Source organism: Phodopus roborovskii, unplaced genomic scaffold (assembly GCF_943737965.1).
Source record: "Phodopus roborovskii unplaced genomic scaffold, PHOROB, whole genome shotgun sequence".
NCBI classification, from domain to species: Eukaryota; Metazoa; Chordata; class Mammalia; order Rodentia; family Cricetidae; genus Phodopus; species Phodopus roborovskii.
The window spans coordinates 10017312-10038999 of record NW_026126629.1 but is presented as its reverse complement, the minus strand read 5'-3'; the positions used below and the strand labels follow the sequence as shown (position 1 = coordinate 10038999).

General features: G+C 46.1%; 1 protein-coding gene across 3 annotated transcripts; it reads right to left on the bottom strand.

Moving 5' to 3' along the window:
• Positions 1-389: 389 nt before the first annotated feature.
• On the bottom strand, positions 390-20388 carry Prxl2a (peroxiredoxin like 2A). 3 transcript variants are annotated; one of them, XM_051206890.1, is made up of 6 exons: positions 20297-20388; positions 9986-10165; positions 8000-8091; positions 4597-4737; positions 3829-3993; positions 390-1134 (listed from the first exon to the last, which is right to left on the bottom strand). In XM_051206890.1, the coding sequence occupies exons 2-6, from the start codon at positions 10161-10163 to the stop codon at positions 1021-1023; spliced, it is 690 nt and encodes a 229-aa protein (XP_051062847.1). In that variant the 5' UTR covers positions 10164-10165; positions 20297-20388; the 3' UTR covers positions 390-1020. The 3 variants fall into 3 exon arrangements, with proteins under 3 accessions (XP_051062847.1, XP_051062848.1, XP_051062846.1); XM_051206891.1 differs by having other exon boundaries at positions 9986-10148; positions 20297-20380; XM_051206889.1 differs by lacking the exon at positions 20297-20388 and having other exon boundaries at positions 9986-10299.
• Positions 20389-21688: the final 1300 nt, after the last annotated feature.

Sequence of the window (21688 nt, the reverse complement as noted above, 5' to 3'; positions counted from 1 at the left end):
TTAAATGCAGAGACTGTTCCTCCAGAGAGGACAGCAAAGTTACTAACAAGCATGATGGAATGCATATTTTTCTGATCATTTTCAACCCCCTTAGATCTCAGTCACTAGAGCTGTCCTTCCTTGCTGCATATGCCAGGAGACTATAGATATTCCACTTTTATCCAACAATATGGTTACTCTTTTTTTGTTGCTCATAAACAGAAAACCTTGTGTCTTGCTAGGTGTGGTGGCTCATTTCTGTAGGTCCTGAACTTAAGAAGCTGAAGTAAGAGGAACAAGGAAAAGAAAAACTTGTGTACAGAGGTGATTTCTGATGCATATTTTTATTAGAGCCAGGGGTGACAGCTTTTTCCAATGAAACAATCTCTGAGATCAGAATGGAAGACCACAAGAAACTTCACTTTGTAATTCACCTTTATCAAACTGTCCTGGAACACAGCAATTGCTATATGAGGTCCTGTGACATTACATAACAAGTTGTTAACAGAAAGCACACCAAGCAAAACGCCTTATATTCTGGAATTGTCAAGTCAGTTATCAATTTTTCTTAGAAGTGTGTTGTGTGTGTGTGTGTGTGTGTGTGTGTGTGTGTGTATGTGTGTGTATTGGTGTCCAACCCAGGGCTGTGTGCATGTTAGATTAATGTTCTACCACTGAGCAGTTTCTTAGCTCCACTTTTCCTAGATTTTAGATTTTTTTCTTATATATGAAAATGAAATTCACCTCAAATACCAGAACCCAGGCTATATTCATTTGAAAGGAGATATAGCAGTCAACTTTAAGCCTTGGATTTTCTAGGTCTTTCTCAAATAACTCTCACTGATTTGCTAGATTTTAATCAGTTTCATCTGGGACCTATTTGCCCTGCTGGACCTACACAGAAGACATTATTAATCTATCACCAAACCCCAGTGAATATGGTGCAATGGCTCCTAGGTCTTGGGGTCATGATGGATACACAGCTCGTCTGGTGAATACACGTGAAGGCCCCATTCTCTCCCAGCCAACTGTTATACATGATCAGCTTTTCCCTGAGGCTGGAGTCTGTGGCTTGATCTTCTTTACAGCCTCCAGAACAGAGAGTGGGTTCACTTTGTCTCCAAATTCTTTTTCTCGGTGCTCAAGAAGAATGCCCTAAAGCAGAAACAGGAAGGGCTGTCAGTTTTTACTCACAAAACAGACTCTGAGCACCAGCTGTCCATCAAGCTCTGTGCTTGGGCAGCCAAGAACCCAGATCTGAACCAAACCCAGCACCTGCCCTTGAGGAGTCCAGTCTTTTGAGGAAGGGGACTGAGGAAGCAACATCCCAGTACTTGGCACACATGAAGACAGGCATGGTTAATTACAAAAAGGGTGGGTGGAAGGCTTCCTTGGTGACAGGCAGATAAAAGTACATTCTATATGGAGAGAAGAGAATGCAAACAGAAAAAACCCTATGAAGTAGAGCTCAGAGGGCACTTTGATGGATGCTAAATGACCATCTGAGGAATGATGGCTCCTTCCTTTAATCCTCTTAAGAAACTGGGGTCACACTTCCAATACTATGAAGAAAATGCACTAAGACACAGGATATTCCAGTTACTCTGAAGTAGTAAAATGATATCATCAGGAACCATCAAAATTCTCTAACTCACTTTATCTGGACACTAGCCTTAAATTTTAAATGATCTACGATCTGTAATGTGTGATCTACGATCTGTGTTCTATCATTATAAAGACCAAGAGAGAGAGAGAGAGAGAGAGAGAGAGAGAGAGAAGGAAGAGGAGGAGGAGTCAGGTAGACAAGATGGCTTATGACTTGTCAGTAGAGGCACTTGCAATATACAGGGCTAAAAACCTGAATTCAATCCCTGGATCTTGCATAGGGAGGTAAGAGAGAAAGAACTCCTGATAGTTGTCCTTTGACCTCCACACACACATTGTATATGTATGCATACATACATACATACACACACACACACACACACACACACACATTTTAATTAAAAGCCCACCATACTGTGCTGACTATCGGGAAGTGAATGAGGAAACTGCAATTACTTGCTCAGTAATCCAAATGCAGGCAGTGAAGAATGTACAATGGCATGGGAAATGGTCAGGATCACAGCTGAGAAAGCAAGCAAGCCAACTGCCCTCAGCTCTGTCCCAGTTGGTTGTCTTTAGTACCTGACAGGAAGCCACCCACCTTCCACTATTTGGTTCTTTTTAGAATCTCTGTGTGGCATATGCATTTCTTTAAAGTAACTAGGCTTCACAATCATTATTCACACCTAGAGGAACTTGACATTATGGGTGCAGGAACATCTCCACCAGGAACGCAGGTGAGTCCTGATGCCCAGTCATTTCAGTTCACCCTCCACCTTCCCAGAAACTCCACAGAGAACCAACAAACACCACACCTAACAACACCAGGAATGTGCTAGCCCAGCCATGAATACCAAGTGAGTCAACACCAGGCAGGAAAAGGCTGGCAGGTGTGCCAAACCCTGCCCTAACGGCCATCACAGGAGGCAGAGGTAAGACAATGAGACCCACCGGGGCCAGAGTAGGAAGAAGAGGGGCACCATGTAGGGTCATCTGGACCAGGTCACCGAGAACCACTTCTGGGGACAATGTGCAGATGCAGTGAGGCGGTAACTTTCTGGTTCCTGAACTTAGTTTTTCTTGTGCTGTTTGCCAGCCTTGCCTCTGGCTGACTGGCTTCCCAACTCTAGGCCCACTTGCTTACATGGAGATGGGAAGGAGAAAAACTAACATCTAAGACTGGTCATATGGAAGACACAAAACCATATATATTTGTGTGTGTGTGTGTGTGTATACACATACATATATACACACATACATACATACATACATACATACATACATACATACATATATGGTGCTTGGCAGCCATTCCCATTAAGACACTTTGATATATTTACTAGAAATAAACAAACAGAACTATGTCAAATTAGACACCATTTAATGCTAAATTCTAATACCAATAGCTAAGAACAATACCCTGTGGCGTTTTTTTTTTTTAAAGATTAGAAATAAAGATTAACACTCAAAGATGTCTAGCCTCATTCTTATTTCTCCTATGTTGTGAGGTCCAACAATGTAGACAAAGGCTGCTTTTCTACAGAAACAAAACAAAACAACAGAAATCTAACCACTCCCTACACATGTGCTTGTCATAACCAAGGCTTCCAGTCAGGCTTGTCTCCAGGTCTTCCTTCTGTGACCCATGCCTGCTATATGCCTCTCTTTTCCATATTCTTCCTCAGGGCCCCCACATTGATTCTGGGTCCTCACTGCCAGGACTCCTAACACCCTATTCATAGTGGAATTGGTTCTCTCTCCAGGCACAGCCCTCACACCAAGATCTTCACAGGAAAAGCATGGTCTTTCTGATTCCTTCTCGCCAGCTCTTACTCATCAGGCTGCTTTCCCCCCCCTCTCCTCTTCTCTTTTGTCCATATCCATCCTTGATGGTTTGGGAAGTGCCAATTGAGTATATTCACAAATAGGATAAAAGCGAGGTATCTGGTTGAGAAGGCCTGGACTCAGGCCCCTGCAGTGCCACCCTGGACCAAGCTAATTGATATAGCTGCTTGCCGCCTCTCAGTAGAGTTCACCATCTGCAGTGTGAGCAGTGTGACTGTCTCCTGACATGACTATAAAGTGTGTGTGTGAGATGTAAGCGTACAGCAGATGTGTGATCAGTGACAACTGCTGGGAGAAAGGTTGGCTGACTCTAAACAGGAGATCCCTGCCCTAATGTCAGCCCCTGTCTGCAGCCTCAATTCCAGAAACCCACAGGTCAGTGGTAAGCACAGATCTTACCTGTTTTCCAGATCCTATCACAAAAACCCCTCCGAGGATGAAGCCTTCACCTTCCAGGTTTCCAGAGAAGCCTCCATTCCAGGCCCGGAAGGAGTTGTACCACACACCCAAACGGATGAGGCCCATGAACATCATCTTCCTCCTCTCTGGACCATAGAATTTTTTCTATGGAGCAAAGAAGATCTTGGGTGAGCAGTCTGCATGTCTTTCATCCCCGGGAAGGGTGCCAAAAGCCCAAAGCCCCAGAGCCTGCTACTTCATGTTCTTTCTCTAGCCTAAAACATCACTCCACTCAGGGTCACAGTCAACTGCCTAGGGAAATAAAAATCTGCCAGCACTAACTTCTTAAAAAAAAAAAAAAAAAAAAAAAAAAAAGGAAGAAAGAAAGAAAGAAGGAAAGTAAAAGGAAAAAAGAAAGACGAAAAAGACTGTATTTTATTATTTGATGTTATTTTTGTGATGAGAGATTGAACCTAGGGCCTTGCCCATGTTATGGAAGCACTCTGCCACTGAGATCAACTTCAGGTCTCAAGGTAGTTCCAATCTGAGGAAACTCTGCTTTCACTTTCTCACTCTCCTTACAACATTGTGCGAGTCTATACATGTAAGTGAAGTGTTCACAGAGGCCAGAAGAGGGCGTTGGATCCCTAGGAGCTGGCATTACAGGCATTACACTCAAGATGGGTGCTAGAAACCGAGTGAGGGTCCTCTGATAGAACAGGAAGCACTCTTAAGCACTGAGGCATCCCGCAGCCATAACACACTCACTTTTTCATCCAGGAAGATGTCCCCTTTGAAGTAAGGCTGGAAGTCCTTCACTTCTGCTTTAACCTGCTCCTTCACCACGGCATAGAGAGGGACACCTAGTTCATCCAACTTGGGCTTCAGGGAGGACAGATCTGCTGCCTCCTATAGAAAACAAGAAGGTTCAGGGACATGAGCACTTGGAGCTGTGCTGTTAAAAACAAAACAAATCATGGCCCAGGGCATGGCTGATACTAAGCAGAGAAATAAAGGTGACAAAAATACCAGAAACAACTCAGGCCTTGTAGCCCAGCATGTCTCTGTCCTAGTTAGGCACTAGACCTTGGGACAGGGTTTCATGTGGAGTTCCAGGTTTCTTATTTTCTCAAAGTGGGAAAGAGAGCTATGCCCAGGGAGCCTTTAGAACAGTGGCTGCTCCCAATGTACTCAACCAGGACAAGTTTTGTGACCTCATCTTCCAGCTCATTCCTGCACGAGACCAAACCACCCAAGGGTCCATCAGACACATGCATGCTGGCCATGTGACTGTGGCCTCCACCAGGTTTCTGTGCAAGCCCCACCCCATAACTCTGCTAGAAACTTCCTTCTCTTTCCAGCTCTAATCTAACTTACTGGAAAGGTATCCTTGTTTTAGAAAGACCTCCTGGACCTGTCCTACATTGCAAGCATGTTCTCTGCTATCTGCTTGTGTTTTTTTTTTTTTTTTTTTTTTATGCTAAGCCTTCATGTCATCATCAGGCACTGTCACTTAGATTCCTAAGTATGTCTTGCTGTTAGAAATCCTGTCTTTTGTTTCATAGACACCTCAGTGCCTAGAAGACGGCTGGATGTTTGGAGGTACTGAATACTTGGTAGAAAGAGCTAAAGATGGACAGAGAAGAGGATGTGGCAGAGTTGAGTTGATACAGACATCTTTGACCCCTGCGAACCATGTACTGGAAGAATAAACAATACTGCATAAGTCATGGGAAGTCTTCAACCCAAAGAATCACCTCCCTTTTCACATTAGATGTTGTAATTAAAGAATCACCAGGAAGTTTTTTTAAATGTAGCCTGCCCACCTCTGATATAAGTTCAGTGTGACAAGAGAGCTATGTTTTCTATAATAAGAAAAAAGAAACAAAAGCATAGCTAGACAAAACAGAATTGATTACAACATATTTATCAAGAACTCTACTGAGTAGCAAAGTTTGACTGGAGCAAAAGGGACAGGCTCTGATACGGTTGAAGACCACCTGTTGGCGATGTGGTTCACTGCTTTCCTGGGCCTCTTCCCCTGGGTATGTCTCTATGTAAAGCCATTGAGAGGAAACAGAGTCATATAACCCCTGCCCACGCGGCTGTTGAGTCATTCATTTCTACCCACCCACCTTTCTAGACACTGTAAGTTTCCACAAAATGTTGTTCCAGGGCACAGAGAAGAACACCGGAAAACAGGCTGCAATTACCAAGAGTTGTTGATCCTGGAACCCCCTCTGTGTTACTGGCTTCAACAGAAGCCAGAACAGCTTCTCTGCTGGTGTCTGGAGGCATGTCAGAGTTGGAATTAAAAGCCCTAGCTTTACCCTCCACCTCCAAGATGAAAGAAAATGATGAAACCCTAAAGATGACCAACTCTGAATGCCTGTGACCTGTCACATGACCAGGGAGACTAACAGGGCACTTAGCTTCACAACACCTGACCTTAAAGTAGGAAGATCTTGTGTTAATTGGATGTGTCCAACGTCATCACTGGGGTCTTAAATGTAAGAGAGGAAGAAAGTCAGTGTTGTAAGTATGTGTCGTGACAATGACTTGAGCAGCTATTGCTGACTTCAGAAACAGAGGGAGAAACCACAAGCGAAGAAAATTGGTGGGCTTTGGAAGGGTGGAAAAGGCATTTCTGGACTTCTTACTACAGCTTCCAGGGGAATGCAACCAGACTCCACTTAAGAACTCTGACCTCCAGCCTGTAAGATAACAGCTGTTAAAGCCACCATATGTGTGGCATTTTGCTACAGCAGCAATAAGTGAACACACAATAAGCAGGCATCTTGGCTTTGTGGAACCTCTGTACCCACTGTCTCCTCTGTAAAATAAGAATGGTGTAAAATAAGAATGGTGACAACAGGTTGTGTCTCCAAGATAACCTTGAGAAGCCCTGCACAGGCAGGGGACGTAGCCCAGTTGGTAGAATGTTTGTCTAGGATACATGAAACCCTGGGTTTAATGTCATGAAAAATGGACATGACAATGCATGTTCACAGTCCCAGTACTCAGGAGGTAGAGATGGGAAGACCAGAAATTCAAGGGCTACTTAGCAAGTGAGGTCAGTCTGGGCCACATGAGATCCTATCTTAAAAAAAAAAAAAAGTAAAAAAAAAAGAGGTGCCTTGATGGTAAGGTGTTGCAAAATGTGTGTGTGTGTATATCTGTGCACGTACTCACTCAGCATTATCAGTGGATTCTTTATCATAAGCAGAAAGAAATCTCTTAATGTTGGACCAGGCTTCCAGAAAAATGAGAGTGATGATCTTGACAGGGCCAAGGGGACTGCTTGAGGAGCCAAGTGGTTTCAATGGCAAGAGAATCCTAGTCTATTTTCTCCTAGTCAAAGGAGTTATCTCAGAATTTGGGGCGGGCCTAAAAACTACCCTGTCTCTCTTTTTACTCATTTATAGAGTGACAAGGCCAGGCGCAGGCCACTGCAAAACTCCTTGTTGCACTAGTATTTTGTCTCTAGATTATCGTAGTTCCTGCCTTGATAATGTGTTTTCCATTACTGGAATGGCTTCCATTGGAGTGGCCAACCAGGAACCACCCTGCAAGTGAGCCTCAACTTCACCCACGCTTACAAACCAAACGCATGCACATTAGTGGTATGACTAAAATCCTGCTCAGCGAAGAGCTGCCATGATCTACAGTGGAAATGGACTCCAGTGGGTCCCAAGAAGCACACACACACAAATGCTCTGAAGTGCCTCCTTGGGGGAGGCCTCTGAATGCTGCAGCTTCATCACATAACACCTAATGGTTGACAGTGAGGTTTCCTTATCTCTCCAGACCATTATTTCAACAAGTGAGCATCTATGTTGACCAACAGGAACTCAGAATTTCCTCCTTTTGCTGTTGCTGTCCTGGATTAAATGAAAAGGCTGTGCAGGACATGGCTGATACCATATTGGGCAAAAGGTCTGAAGGACAGTGAAAGCAGATTTGTTACTAACAACACCAGGATATATATATATAAAGTTGTTAAAAACAGGATTAGGGCCAATGTCAAAATAAATGCATAGAGCAAATAACAGAAGCATCCAGAACTGACAGAAGGCTCAAGAGAACACATAAGCCCTTGGTCCTGGTTGAAAATACTCCAGACCCCACTGTCAGAATGCTTTCCTTCCAACAGATCCTCAAAGGCACTCACGGCTCGACAGAGGAAACAGCCTGGCCTTCGCACAGCCATAATCACAGCCCCATTCTTCGCCCATAGCTCCTTTGCTTTGAATGTCCTTGGTTCTGAAAGAGAAGAAATACAGAGGTACTATCTCCTTCTAGGCCTGCCCAGTCCTTCACCAATCACTGGAATGCTCCTGAACTACACTGAGACAAGCTCAGGCAAGAACCCAGCCTAGGAGCGGACCAGGATGAGTCCAGGAGAAGATGGCAAGCACAGACAGGGAAGACTCATCTTCCCAAGTAAGATCCCAACGTGCACTCCAAAGGTTCCTATCCCATGAAAATCAACTTTCAACAAGAACATGCAAAATGCAATAATTTCAAGCAAAATGGCAATTCTATTTATGGCTAGCAACACTGGACACTGTATAATACTGTGGAATCCACACTAAATTTTATATTTGACACCCCTCCCAAAAACATCCTTAAAGGCATATTCAAAAGGATGAACAATTAAAAATTTGTTTTTCTTGGTATTTTTTTTTTTCTAGAAAGGGTTTCTCTGTGTTGACCCAGCTGTCCTGGAACTCACTCTGTAGACCAGACTAGCCTCAAACTTAAGAGACTGGCCTGCCTTTGCCTCCTGAGTGCTGGTATTAAAAGTATGAGCAATGGCTGTCCAGTGAAATCAACAGTTTTTTTTTTAATTAGTCAAAATACGTTAACTGCAATGCTTGCATTGTTATAAACAGAATAAAGTGGAAGACACTCAATAAGGAGATGCTAGGGAGAGTTAGTGAGAACTCATGAATGGACCTTAATTATTTTAGTATTTCCCACAGTATCCAAGTACCTGTGAGATGCAGTGTGAACAAAACAGGGGAGAGGAGAGGCTGGAGTCACATGAGGCTTTTATTATTATTATTATTTTCTTATTTTACATATCGATTCCAGTTTCCTCTACCTCCCATGCCCTCTGGTCACCCCTTCCCACTCCCCCCCCCCCCACTCCACAGGGAAGGTGATGCCTTCCAGGAGGGATCAACAAAATCTGTCAAGTCATTTGGAGTAGAGACTAGGCTCTTATGAGGCTTTTAAAGATGAACAAAGCTGAACAAAGCTTGGCAGCTCTCTCTCCCTGTCATGAGTCAGAGCTACCACACTCCCTCACCTACTGAAAGTATGAGGATGGATTCTCTCTGGGGACAGTGGCCAGAGGACCACCTAATCAGTGAGCCTTCATGTCTACCAAGAAACTCCTGCCACAGCTGGATGCAGCTGAACCCCACTGAGCCTCAACTCCGTGTGGAATGCACTTGGCCAGGGTAGAGCTGGCATGGCTGAGACTCACAGCTCCTGCCATGGATTCCAGGTGGGGCCCTGAGGACAGGCACATGGGCTCCTGTGTCCTAAAATTCGGCTCGCTTGCTGCAGCTTTATCACAGGCAGGATAACCTTGAAGTGTCTACAGCTCCCCCAGACTCCCTATTTACAACATGCGTATGTTTATTGTGCACCAGGCCCTATACTAAGCATCAGGAACACAGAATTGGATAAGTAGTGTTTCTTGAGCTTATTCAACTCAGACAATTCTATTTATTATATCTTATTCTTTATGACATTATCAAAAGACTTGGAATTCCTTACAATACTCTCTGGAATAGCTGGCTTATTAAGTGATGATACAATATTACTAGATATTATGGAGCAATTTATCATTGCAGTTAAGGCAACAGTAATAGAGAATAAAAAATGACTTTGATAAGAAAAAGAGAAATTAGACAATAATAGCAAGATCACATTTATGTGACTATATGTAAGCATAGAAAGGAATATAGCAAAGTAAAAATGATTGCGTTGGGATGGTATAACTATTGGCAATTTAAAAATTGTTATTAGATTTCTCTCTAATATTGCTTCAAGAAAAAGGAACAATTTGGAGAAGAAAGCTAAAGAAGTTAAATATGCATCCTAGCACCCTGGAAAAATACTGAGGCTGGCAGTCACTCCTTACCTTTCTCCAGTGTTTTCAGGTCTATGTCTTCCAAATATTCCAGCTCTGCTTTCCGGGGCTTGGACAGAAATACGTCTGTGTTGGCCAGGAGCAGTGCCAGAGCAGCGGCCCCCAGGGCTCCGGCACCAATGGACCACATACCCATGGTGAAGAAACTTGGGTCCTGGAGGAAAGACATGTCTGGAGAATGAGAAGAAGGAAGATGTTACTGTTCCCACAGGCAGCTGGAATCTGACCTCTTTCCTACCCAAGGCAACCAGCCAGGGGGCCAGGGGAGGAGGGCCTGAAGGAGGAAGACAAGACTGATTGGAGCTGCTCAGCCTCTTATCTCAGCCTCACTGTGATAGTGTGGGAAAAGCACAGACACACAAAGGTTTGTATCTCAAGAAGCTCACTAGGGTAGCAAGAGTAATTAGAGAAATGACATCCTTCTAGGGGCTTCTCTTGCATCTCTGCCTCCCTGTGACCTGCTGCTGAGCCTGTCCTGTCCTGTGTATGTATCCCTCTCCTCAACAAACCTCATTTCCTTCTATGCACGACGGGTGACAAGTGGCTCAGCTATCACCTCCCTGGGTAGGGACTGCTTTCTCATCTGCGATCAGAAGATACTCGTTTTGGTACCCTGTCTTCCTCCTGAGTTTAAGAATTTCCCAGAAACAAGGGAGGCATTCTATTCATCAAAGCCCCAGTCACTGCCCAGCAGGGCCTCACTCAGGGTAGACTGATAATCTCAGCCAATTTCACCCAGCTGAGAATAGCTTTCTCACTCATTATAGAAATAGGCTTCTGTTAAAAACAAAACAAAACAAAAAAACAGTTTCAACTGGGCCAGTGCATAAAACCAGCTGACAAGAAAGCCAATATTCTCTGAAGCTTATCACCTAGAGTGGCTACTGTTAAGAACACCAGTATCTAAGAGGACATTCCTTCCACAGCCCAACCTCCCAAGCCACAAGCACTCGAATGCACGTACACACACACACACACACACACACACACACACACACACACGAGAGAACATAACTGCACTGATATTTGAATGTATGGCAGGGCAGAGAGTAGAGGCTGGTCATGTCAGAAAGAAAAAAATACTTTAGAAGAGGCTGAGCCAAAGGTGTCTACATAGGGAAGGAGGCCCTATGGAATCTAGCCTGGTCACCTCACTAGTAAGGCTCCCTGCTTCAGGGTGTCCTTGTCCTAGGTGGCAAATCCAGAATCACCCCTGTTATGGGATATGTGTACACTGTGAAGATATATTGCTTGCTATGATTGGCTTTATAAAGAGCTGAATGGCCAATAGCTGAGCAGGAGGTATAGGCAGGACTTCCAGGCAGAGACAGAGGAAGTAGGAGGAGATAGTCAAGGCACAGAGGAGACACCAACAAGAAACAGAGGGAGTCAGACATACAGAATGAAAGAAAGGTTAAAAAGGGCCACATGGTAAAATGTAGATTAACAAAAGCAGGTTAATTTAAGTTATAAAAGCTAGTGGGACAAGCCTAAGCTAAGGCCAAGAGTTTATAATTAATAAGTCTTCATGGTGTTATTTGTGAGCTGGTTAATCCAAAGAAAAACATGACTACACATACCACCCCCAAAAGGCAGTATTCCATTAAGTCGCCTTCTCCTGGCAAACCCAGTGCATGTGCTGACTCTCACACTACCCTAAGGTCACACTCATCCTGGTACTTCTCCAAGTACTTCTCCCAGCTTGACTCGGTATGCTCAGATGAATGGGGACAGGAGGACAGGGACCGCCCACCCACCACATTTAATTCTACCCTGCAGGATTTGTCCTGGAAAATTCTCCAAAGGCCAAGCAAAGGCTGGGAAATCCATATCCCTGCAATGAGAGGGTGTTTTAAGGATGGAGAGACTGGGAAATCCACATCTCTGCAATGAGAGGGGATTTTAAGGAGGGAGGTAGTGAACCACGTGGTGACTTTGGGAAGCAAAGGGTAAACCAAACCAGTGCTGAAGCCAGCTTCAGAAGTTCAGATTTGAGTTGTGAAATAATAGCAAGGCCGGGTCTATCTAGTGGCACAGGCCTGTGTCTCAGCTGTACAGCAGGATGAGACAGGAGGATCCTATCCAGTTCAAGGTCATTCTGGGAAATTTATTAAGTCACTGTCTCAAAGCAAAAGAGGATAGTGCCAGCTCTTGTTAGAAAATACCTAGGGTGAACAAGATCCTAGGTTTAATCATCAAAATCATTAAAATTAAATCAATCAATCAATCAATTATTTAAAAAAAAAAACACTTCAGGTAAGGGATGGTGGAATGAATATGACCTTAAAGAAAGAGGAATCTGATACTGATACACTGGAAAAAAGGAAATTAATAGGGGACCAGTGTGGGTGTTTGAAGGAGTAACTGGCTGCTACTGTATCACTGACATAAGGGATTTCAGCTGGGAGGGAAGGCTTCCTTAGAACCACACAAAGCATGATCCATGGTCAATGGCTTACTGCAAACAAGTACTGAAATGGATTCAATACAGTTGAGTGATGAACATGACTTACATACAATCAAGTTCTTGGTCGAAGCAGGAAAGAATGTTCCACAGGCCTGCTTCCAATTTTTCTTTGGCAAAGTTACACATTACTGGATTACAGTTCACAAAACAATTAGGAGGGAAATCATAGCTCCTAGACACCTGCTGTAAACAGGGAGTCCCGTGTATCCTGAAGAAATGCTGGGACCTCTACAACCGTTTTGGACTACAGGCAGGTGTACATAATTGAGGGGCACATGAGTGCTATTATCTGGTCACAGATGTGTAAGCATTTATGTAAGAAGATGCACAGGCCAGCTTACATCTACAAATGGAATCCTGGAACCCAGCAGTGAATGCAGGGAGTCCAGGGAGCTGGAATCCTACCAATGCAACACCACTTAACGATTGGAGGCCACCAGGTTCCATTTCCCCACCACCCAGTGACAAACATTTGGCTTGTTTGCTCAAGAATCACATCAAGAGAATTCAACTCAACTAGACTGGACATTTATTTTCAAGATTTATTTAATATGGACCTGCTGATGCGATCCTTAAGGAGGCATAGGCTCAGTTCACAGAGAAATGGAAAAGTCAGTAGGAAGGTTAGGCAGCGTGGCAGAGTTGGAACGCTTGGGTTGTGGTGCCACAAGGAAGAGAAGCCAGTCTGGGCAGCCACAGAAACAGAGGAAGTGGCTTTGAAATTGGTGTGGAATTCAACAGTTCACAATGTGAAAGGTTGTCTGGGCCAGGAATGATGGAACCTAGACTGGAAGACTGACTGGGAACAGGAGGCAGAGAGGAAATCCAGAAATGGCCCACCCCTGTCACAGCATCATCCAGCCCACCTTCTGAGAGCCACATGAAACACCTGTGTTTCCATGTGGCTCTCCGGCCATCCTAGGACCTCATTTCTTCTCAGGCCTCCCTAAGACCTCACTTCATTCTGTGAGCTTCCATTCCTGGGGATAGGTCTAGGGTAGGAAGGACCCACCTAATAAACTCAACTCCCCCATGCAGGATTTGATTGTGTGCTGGCAGCCATCTAAGAATGCAAAGCGCATGCCCCAGAGACTCTCCTCTCTCTACCTCAACTTGAATTCAAGATGTGGATGTTAAAGCTACCCAGGAATGGTTTTTCTTCTTACCCACCCATAGCCCCACCCCTACTGTAATCAGAGTCATTCCTCTGGGGAGAGCACCCTGTCCAGGCTCTGCATTAAAGGCTTTATCGTCAGTACCTGTGTGTGTGTGGGGGGGGGCAGATTTCTCTGCAAACAGGCTCTTGATGCTCCCACACTAGCAGGTGGCTCTTCGGCTGGTGATAAGCAGTGAAAACTGATCGCCAGAAGTGCCTAGCTTCCAGAGCTCAAAGCAACCTCACTCCTACCATGACAACTCCCTTGGCGTCCTTAGGGCACCCTGGATCGCTTGCTGCCACAGGGAGGATGGGGAGAGAGGTTTTAATTCCTAGATGGACCTTTCTGCTTTTCCACATGTGCCTCCAAGACCACTGGGCAGAGAAGCAGGGAGGTCAGTAACCCCGAATTTTCTAAATGTCACTTGACATAACTTCGCTTCAGTTTATTCTCCCAGTTGTCTTGCGAAGCAGAGAATATTCTCTTTGCAGGGGCAACACTAAGGTTCCGAGTTCAGTCATCTCCCTACCGCCACAGGGCTAGTGGGTAGCAATTCTGCCATCTGAAGTAAGCAGGAGAAGCGCTCCAAAGCTTACAGGCCTCCTGTTGTCACACCTGGACTCTCCACACACTCAGAAGTAGGTCTCTGTGTGTGTGGGGGGCGGGGGGAGGTCAAGGGCATGAGCCTCCATCTTTAGCAGAATTTCAAATGGCAGTTTATTGTTTGCAGCCATCAAACACTGTCCCATGACGCCTGCTGCAAAGGAAATTTACCATACAGCAGCTGTCCCTTCTCTCCCCCCCCCGCCCCCCCCACCCCCCCCCCCGCTCCCTTTCTTAAGGATAGGGTCAGTTTCTCTGAATGAGAGACTGCAAAGTTGTTTACAAAGGAGCAGGCCCCACCTGACAGCTATACTACTCACCCCCACCCCGTGGGGGTTATCTGATCCCCTTGTCTCCCAGAAGGTGAAGCTGGGTAAGAGGCAAGTAAACAGCAGCTGTAAGAGCTCAGAGTGGCAGCTTGGGTCCAGGGAGACTTGAGGGTAGGTAGAGGGAACCCAGCTGGATTCCCCAAGCCAAACTGCTGCCATCATCCCCAGGTCCATCATCTTAACTCCAAAATGAAGGAGAGAGATGCGGCTCCTCAGACTTCAGGGACATCCTCTGATATCAACACAAACAGCTCACTGTGGAGCCCCAACATTCTTGTTCTTTGTTAACCCCACCTTGGCCCAGCTGCCCATTCATGCTCCATCCAGCTTGGTGCCCCCTTTCCTATATCCATCTTTCAGTAGGCCAAGCCTGGGAACTTACCATGCACGGTGCCCACGCCCCTGCTGCTGCTGACAAGAGATTCTGGCCCACAGGGTGTGCAGGCAGGGTGAGCAGGCTCAGGGAGGGCTGGAGGTGGGGCTTTGGAGTCTTGCCTAGCCCCTAAGCTTAGCCACTCCACAGGCAGGACTGGGCCACACAGAAACCCTGGGGCTCCTTCAGCTGCCAATGGTTAATCTCCAGAAAGCATCGAAGTGGCCAGCTGCCAAGGCCCCCTAGCCCTTCAAAAAACTGAGCAAAGACTTGAGTCATTTGCAGTCATGCAGACTGTAACATTTCTTAAGTGCCAGCAGACTCCCCTCTGCTATGGCTGCGGACGAAGCCAGGTCTTAACACAGTCCACATGTCATATTCACAGCACCAAAGGGACAGGTCCTTTTGTCCATGGCCCTTTGTGCAGCCTGCTCTGTACCCGCTTCTTATACATTCAGGATGTCAACTGGACTGCCAAGGACCTTGCCTGGTATCTATTCGTCACCTCTCTTTTCCTTCTTTCCCTGCCATTTAAGTGGCTTCTCTGAACGCCTACACTCTTCCTGGGTGACCTCACCTAAGGCCAGCACCCCACCCACTAGCTCGGCAATGCCTCCAACCCCCCCATTTCTGTTACCGACTCAAAGTTTCCAGGGAGGGGGTTTTATATGGATCTGTTTCGGTATATTCAAAAGTGACCTCCATCACTATTGACTTCTCTTCCAGAGCTCCCTACTCAGGGAATGACACAAGTCTCCAGCCAAGGGCTCAAGCCAGACACCTAGAGACAATTTTCCTTGCTTTGGCTCTCACTGTCTACACTTGATCAGAGTTCTGTCCATCCCATATGTGTCTGTTAGTCCTTTCTTACCTCACTGCCATAGTCTAAGCCCAAACCCCCAATACTCTAAACTGCCCAGAACTGAATGCACTTACTTGGCCAGGCTCTACTTTGATTCTCTACTCTTCACTCTCTATGCCATAGCTAGAGTAGTCTTCCTTATTTATTATTTTATTTATATGTATGGGTGTTTTGCCTGCATGTATGTGCATACATGCCTGGTGCCAGAGAGGCTACAAGAGGATTTCAAATCCCTTGGGACTAAAGTTTCAGATGGTTGTGAGGTACAATTGTAGGCACTGGAATTCAAACCCGGGCTCTCTGGAAGCCCAGCCCAATGTTCTTAACTGCTGAGCCACCTCTCCAGTCCCTAGTTAGAATGATATTATCACTCCCTACCCTCCATTTCAGCTTCTCATACAGTGAGTGTCTAACCAGAGCTGACAGGGTCTAACTTCAGCCCACCATTCTGGTCTCATCCCTGGCCACCACAGCACCCTCACCAAACTACTCTGCTTGCAAGACCACACTATTTACTACTCAAGTCGTTCCTTTACTGAGCATTCCCTCACCTTGCATAGCAACTAGATGAATGCCTACTTGTTAGTAAAACCCAACATAAATACTACTTTCTGCTAAAACCCTTTCCGGAAGGCACTGCCAACTGAATGCTCTATCTGATTACAGGGCCCACACATGTGTTAACATATGCACACCTCTGCACACTGTGAAGAAGGGGTTTCATGTGTTGTGTTTTGGTTATCTGTCTTGATTTCACTACTGCATCAACAGCACTTACCAAGGATCTGCTATATGTAATATAGATAATGCAAAGTATATGTAATGTACCAAACCCCTAATGAAGGGATTTGAATTTTACTCTTGAAATTTCACAGTGGAGCAAAGTTGGAACTAGTTTGTTGCTGCCCAATTTTACCCCTGCATGGAAGGTAATTCTGGAGACTGCTAGCCTGGCATTAGAGAAAACACTCAAGCTTGGCACTTATATGACTTGGGAGTCCCATCTCTGCTGCTCACTGGCAAGGGAAGCTGACACAGCGGAGCCCAGGGTTTAGTCACTGAATAGACAGAAGGAACTAGAAATCCTCTGCCCCCGCTCGGTAGCACCCGATGACTACTACAGAGAGAGCCTTGAGGGCACCCCAGCACTACTGAGCCTTGCTTTGTGAGCACATTCTCATTTTCTTCTGCAGGTTCAAAGAGCTGCCTCTGGGCAGGAACCGATAAAGTCTTAACAAAACAGAGCTTCAGCATTGGGTGGGTTAACTCATGTCTGAAACATGTAGAGACAGCAAGAAATTCTAAACACCTGCCCTGCCCAGCCTCACCCAGGGACTCTTCCCACCTCAGAAAAAGCTGGCCTGAGGCAGACCCAGGGGAATGAAGAAAGGAAAGTGATGGAAAACAGGGGAAGGAAGAGGCATGGCTTCCTTGTCTCAGGCCTTCAGTGAACAGACTGGAAAGATGTTTCCCAGCTCTCTTCTCCTCCACTGTCCTTAGCTCTTAAAGCTCTATTCAGCAGCTCCTTTATTGAGTAAATGAGGAGTTGGCTAGCCCAAAGTCACATGGGTAAGAACGGCTTTAGTGCCAAAGTTAGGACTCAGGTCTGGGTCTCCCAACTCCCAACCCATGCCAGCTCACCCTGCTTTGGATTCCCAAGGTTCCACACAGCCAGCTATGAACCAGGCCCCTAAAGCTAGAATAGCATACACATATATCAGAGTCAAGTCCAGCCAGTGCTGAAAGTGGATCATTGGCCTTGAGCAAGCTGAGAGCAATACTCCTCTTGCATGGGGCCTGGTGTCTGGAGAGAACCCCAGTCTCTCCCAAGCCCAAACCTTGGCAAGCAGCTTACAAACCAATGCCAAATGTTTTCTTAAGGATCATACTGCCCATTCTCTACTGAGAAGTTGTTTTGCATTTTTGCCTATACACAGTAACAAGGCCATGCTATTTCTAGATGTCATCGTAAATGGCCGCTTAGGAGTATAAGAACACAGTGAGCCACAGGAGAGCCCTCACAAGCACCTGTGGAACTGGCCACTTGCAGGGAGCTGTCACTCTGTTCATGGTGGTGGTGGGAGGGGCTGCAAACGCCTAGCTCTATCCCAGCCCTTCTCTGAGACTCTAGAGTCAGAACTGTGAACAGGTGCTAGGAGAAAAAGATAATACAATCAGCAATGGGGAAACTGAGTCACAATAAAGAGTAAGGGATATAGCTGACTGGGAAAGTCCTTTTCTCTGAGAAGCGATTTCCCACAAAGGTCTGGTCATGCAGCTGATGTTTTGGCCTCTTGCCTAGGCTTAGAAGACCTGCTCTCTCAAGTTCCATGAATATGGAGAGGAAGATGAAGACAAACCACCAAAATACATTGGGTTCCAGCAACCAAATCCTAACTCTCATTCTGGCCCCAAGAGGGTGTTTTATCCCTCATCACCTTAGGATCTTCTGGAAAACAAGCTGAGTGCCCTGGTGGCGAATGTCTAAGACTAAGGCAGGGTGACCACTGTGGTTGAGTTCAGGAAAGGTGAGGGAGGACATTTTGAAGGAATGTTCGAAAACAACAAGAAGCACAGCAGCACTCTAGCACTCTAGAAAACTGAAAAGGCATCATTATGTTTTTTTTTTTTTTTTTTAAGACGAGGTCTTGATATATAGTTCAGGGTGGCCTAGAACTTGCCATCCTCCTACCTCAGCTCCTCAGTGCTGAGATTTTAGGCAAGTACCACCCCACTGGGTTTAGTATTGTCTTTGTCTCTGTCTTTTGTAGGGTTCGATCCACTCACTGTTCTAGGAGGGCAAAACAGATACCAAACACGGAACAACTTCTCCAGCTATGTCACTACAAGTCTGCTTCCTAGGTGGAAGGAAGTTCTAGGTCTAGGGGAATCCTGCCTTGTGTCTACATTCTCCACAGCACACACTTGGAGTTAACTCTGGCTCCCGACACTGCCTTTTGCACTGGCCCTGCCAAAGGCAAAGGGCAATGCTTAGCTGCAATCTCCCTTGGCAGGGCCCACTAAGCTCAAAGGTGAGAACGGCTCCTTCTAAAGCACCCCAGGACAGTTCCTGACACACAAGCCTCCATCAAAGCAGACTAGGAGCTTAACATTTCACAGAGACACAGTCAACCAGCAGGAGAATTACCTTTAACTTGAGATACTAACAAAGCCTGGGCATGAGCCTTAGAATTTTAGAACTAACCAAACCTGGTGCTATAAAAGTTTGAGACAGTCATTAGAAACCAAGACTGCAATTCCAGCACTCAGGAGGCTGAGAGAGAAAGAGTTCAAATCCAAAGACAGCTTCTGAAAAATCCAAAGCCACCCTGAACTACGTAAGAAGACCCTGTCTTGAAGAAAGAAGAGGGAGGGAGGGAGGGAGGAAGGGAGGAAGGAGGGAGGGAGGGAGGGAGAGAGAGAGAGAGAGAGAGAGAGAGAGAGAGAGAGAGAGAGAGAGAGAGAGAGAGAATATGCATGTTTTGTTCCCCAGTGGGAACAACACAAAGGGTCCCAAGTAGATGGGACATCTAGGTCCAGTTCCTGCAAAATGTATGAACCTGAACCTGGACCAGGCACTGTTTTGCATCAGTAAAATGGGAACAATTTCTGCATCACCTACAGAGATGAATGAGGATTAAAGATATGGAAGATACTATAAGCTCTTTACAAAGACTGCTAAAGATGTTTAATACTCATTTCTGGATTAGTCAATGGTTTTCCCAAATACACTAAAGGGAACATTTTCTGATGAATATCTTCTGAGGGGGACTTCAGATTTTTCTCCAGGGCTGGGCCACAGCAGGAGAATATAAGACTCCACTAGCAGACTTTACGACAATGCTTTTCAAAATTAAGCCCAAGTGATTGCTTTCTTTTCAAATAAACCATCGACTCGGCTCCAAGGAAAATGAACCCCCCCCCAAAAAAATAAGGTGATATCTGGGTAACTGGGCTGTGAAGACAGGAGGCATGGTGCCAGCAGGATTCTTGAGTATTTCCCTCCACATAACCTGCCAGGGGGCACCTGAACTTTCTTTGCTCTCCCTTAAACCATTTCCACTAACTCCTTTAGCACCTAACAAACACCCCGGAGAATGGGCTGCCATGGTGCTTCTCTTTATCACACCCCAGCGGTGTTTTGAATTCATAACTGGGCTTTCTAAGTCAAAGGTTTGTAACCTTTGGAAGAGACAGAGAACAGGTGCTTCTGAGACTTCCTCACAGGACACTCAAGCACAGAGACAGGACAGCCACTGCCATCTCTGGGCAGCCCCCAGAACCCCTCCCCGCGAGGTTGGACAAGCGTTTTCCCCAGTCCTCTGTTCCATCAATTCAGACAGTTGGGTGACACCACCAGCGCTAGTCCGGGACCGGGTCTATGGGCCTCAAGCGTGGGGTTTGTCCCGATGACTGGGGTGGGCGAAGGGCACATCGGAGAGCGGAGGTTGGAGCCGCATCCTCCATCAGGCATCCACTCTCCGCGGTCCCAGGCCTGCCTGGATTCTCACCTGAGCCCCGAGGTCCCCGCCTCCGTGGACGTCACGAGCCTGGCTGAGCTGTGCCAGCGGACGCAGGTGCCTCCCGCCCGCCTTCTACTCTGTGGCAGCTGAGCAACGAGAAACAAGGGACCAGGAGGTCCCCGCGCCTGCGCAGCCAACGCCTACGCCACCACGCCACTTCCACGTGACAGACACGCCCCTGCCCCGCCCCGTCGGGACCCGGGATTCAGTAGAACTGGGGTCGCTTCAGGGCTGCTAGTTTTTTTCGCTCCTGTTTAGTGAACAGAGACCTCTGTGGAGGCACTGTGCTGTCATATCCAGAGGCACCTGTGTGTGTGTGAATGTGTGTGTGTGTGTGTGTGTGTGTGTGTGTGTGTGTGTGTGTGTGTGTGTAGCAGCCTTAGAATTGCCGGCGTGTGTGTGTGTGTGTGTGTGTGTGTGTGTGTGTGTGTGTGTGTGTGTGTGTAGCAGCCTTAGAATTGCTGGCGTGCAGCCTCACCCCATATTCCTCTTCACCCCCAAATGCTGGTTATCCGAGTAAAGAAAAGCAACCGAGAACTGGCTCTAAGGATAAAGCCAGTTCCTCTCAGCTTCTGAGCTACCCTGGGGCCGGTTTGTCTTTCACGCATTTGTGTTTGTTTATTTAATGTGGCTCAGACTGGTCTGGAATTGTTTGTCTTCCTGCCACTGTCTCTCAGGTGTTGGGATCACAGGCGTGCACTGCCTTACCTGGTTTTCACCCCTTTTTCTCACTTCTGTAATAAGTGTCCATACAGTTTCAGAGACAGGATTAACTGACACAGAAGAGTTAAAAAACGGGGCTGGGGGAGACAGAGGCAGTGAGATGTCACAGCAGTTTTCAAAGAAATGTTGAAGCAGCTGGACAGGCAGACAGACAGTTTTTATTTTATCCTGTAGAATCGGGTGTTACTGTAGGCAAATATAAGAATCGTTTGCCTGTCAATTTGGTATAAAGCAGTGGTTTTTACAGTCCTAATTGTAAATAGTCTTGCCCTCTCTTCCCCATGAGGTGGGTACTTTGGGGAGTTACAATCTTTCCCACTCGTCTGGCATAACCCCCACCCGAAGTTCCCCATTCCCTTGGAGCTGGAGTCCCTGCCCTGCTTTCCTGATAATGTAGCTCTGTCAGTTACTATCCTAGTTAGGGTTGCTGTTGTTGTGATGAAATACCAAGACCAAAAGCAAGTTGGGGAGGTAAGGGTTTATTTGTTTTACACATCCACATCACAGTCCATCATTGAAGGAAGTTAGGGCAAGAATTCAAACAAGACAGAAACCTGAAGGAAGGAGCTGCTGCAGAAACCATGGAGGGGTGCTGTTTAGTGACTTGCTTACAACTTGATCTTATATAGAGGCATTTTCTCAGTTGAGACTCCCTCC

Bases quoted from the DNA above. Each gene is read 5' to 3' on its own strand.
- Prxl2a (XM_051206890.1), bottom strand. From the start codon at position 10,163: ATGTCTTTCCTCCAGGACCCAAGTTTCTTCACCATGGGTATGTGGTCC. The intron at 8,092-9,985 runs GTAAGGAGTGAC...CTTCTCTTTCAG, and splicing joins CCTGAAAACACTGGAGAAAG to AACCAAGGACATTCAAAGCA. The intron at 3,994-4,596 runs GTGAGTGTGTTA...TTTGCTCCATAG, and splicing joins ACATCTTCCTGGATGAAAAA to AAAAAATTCTATGGTCCAGA.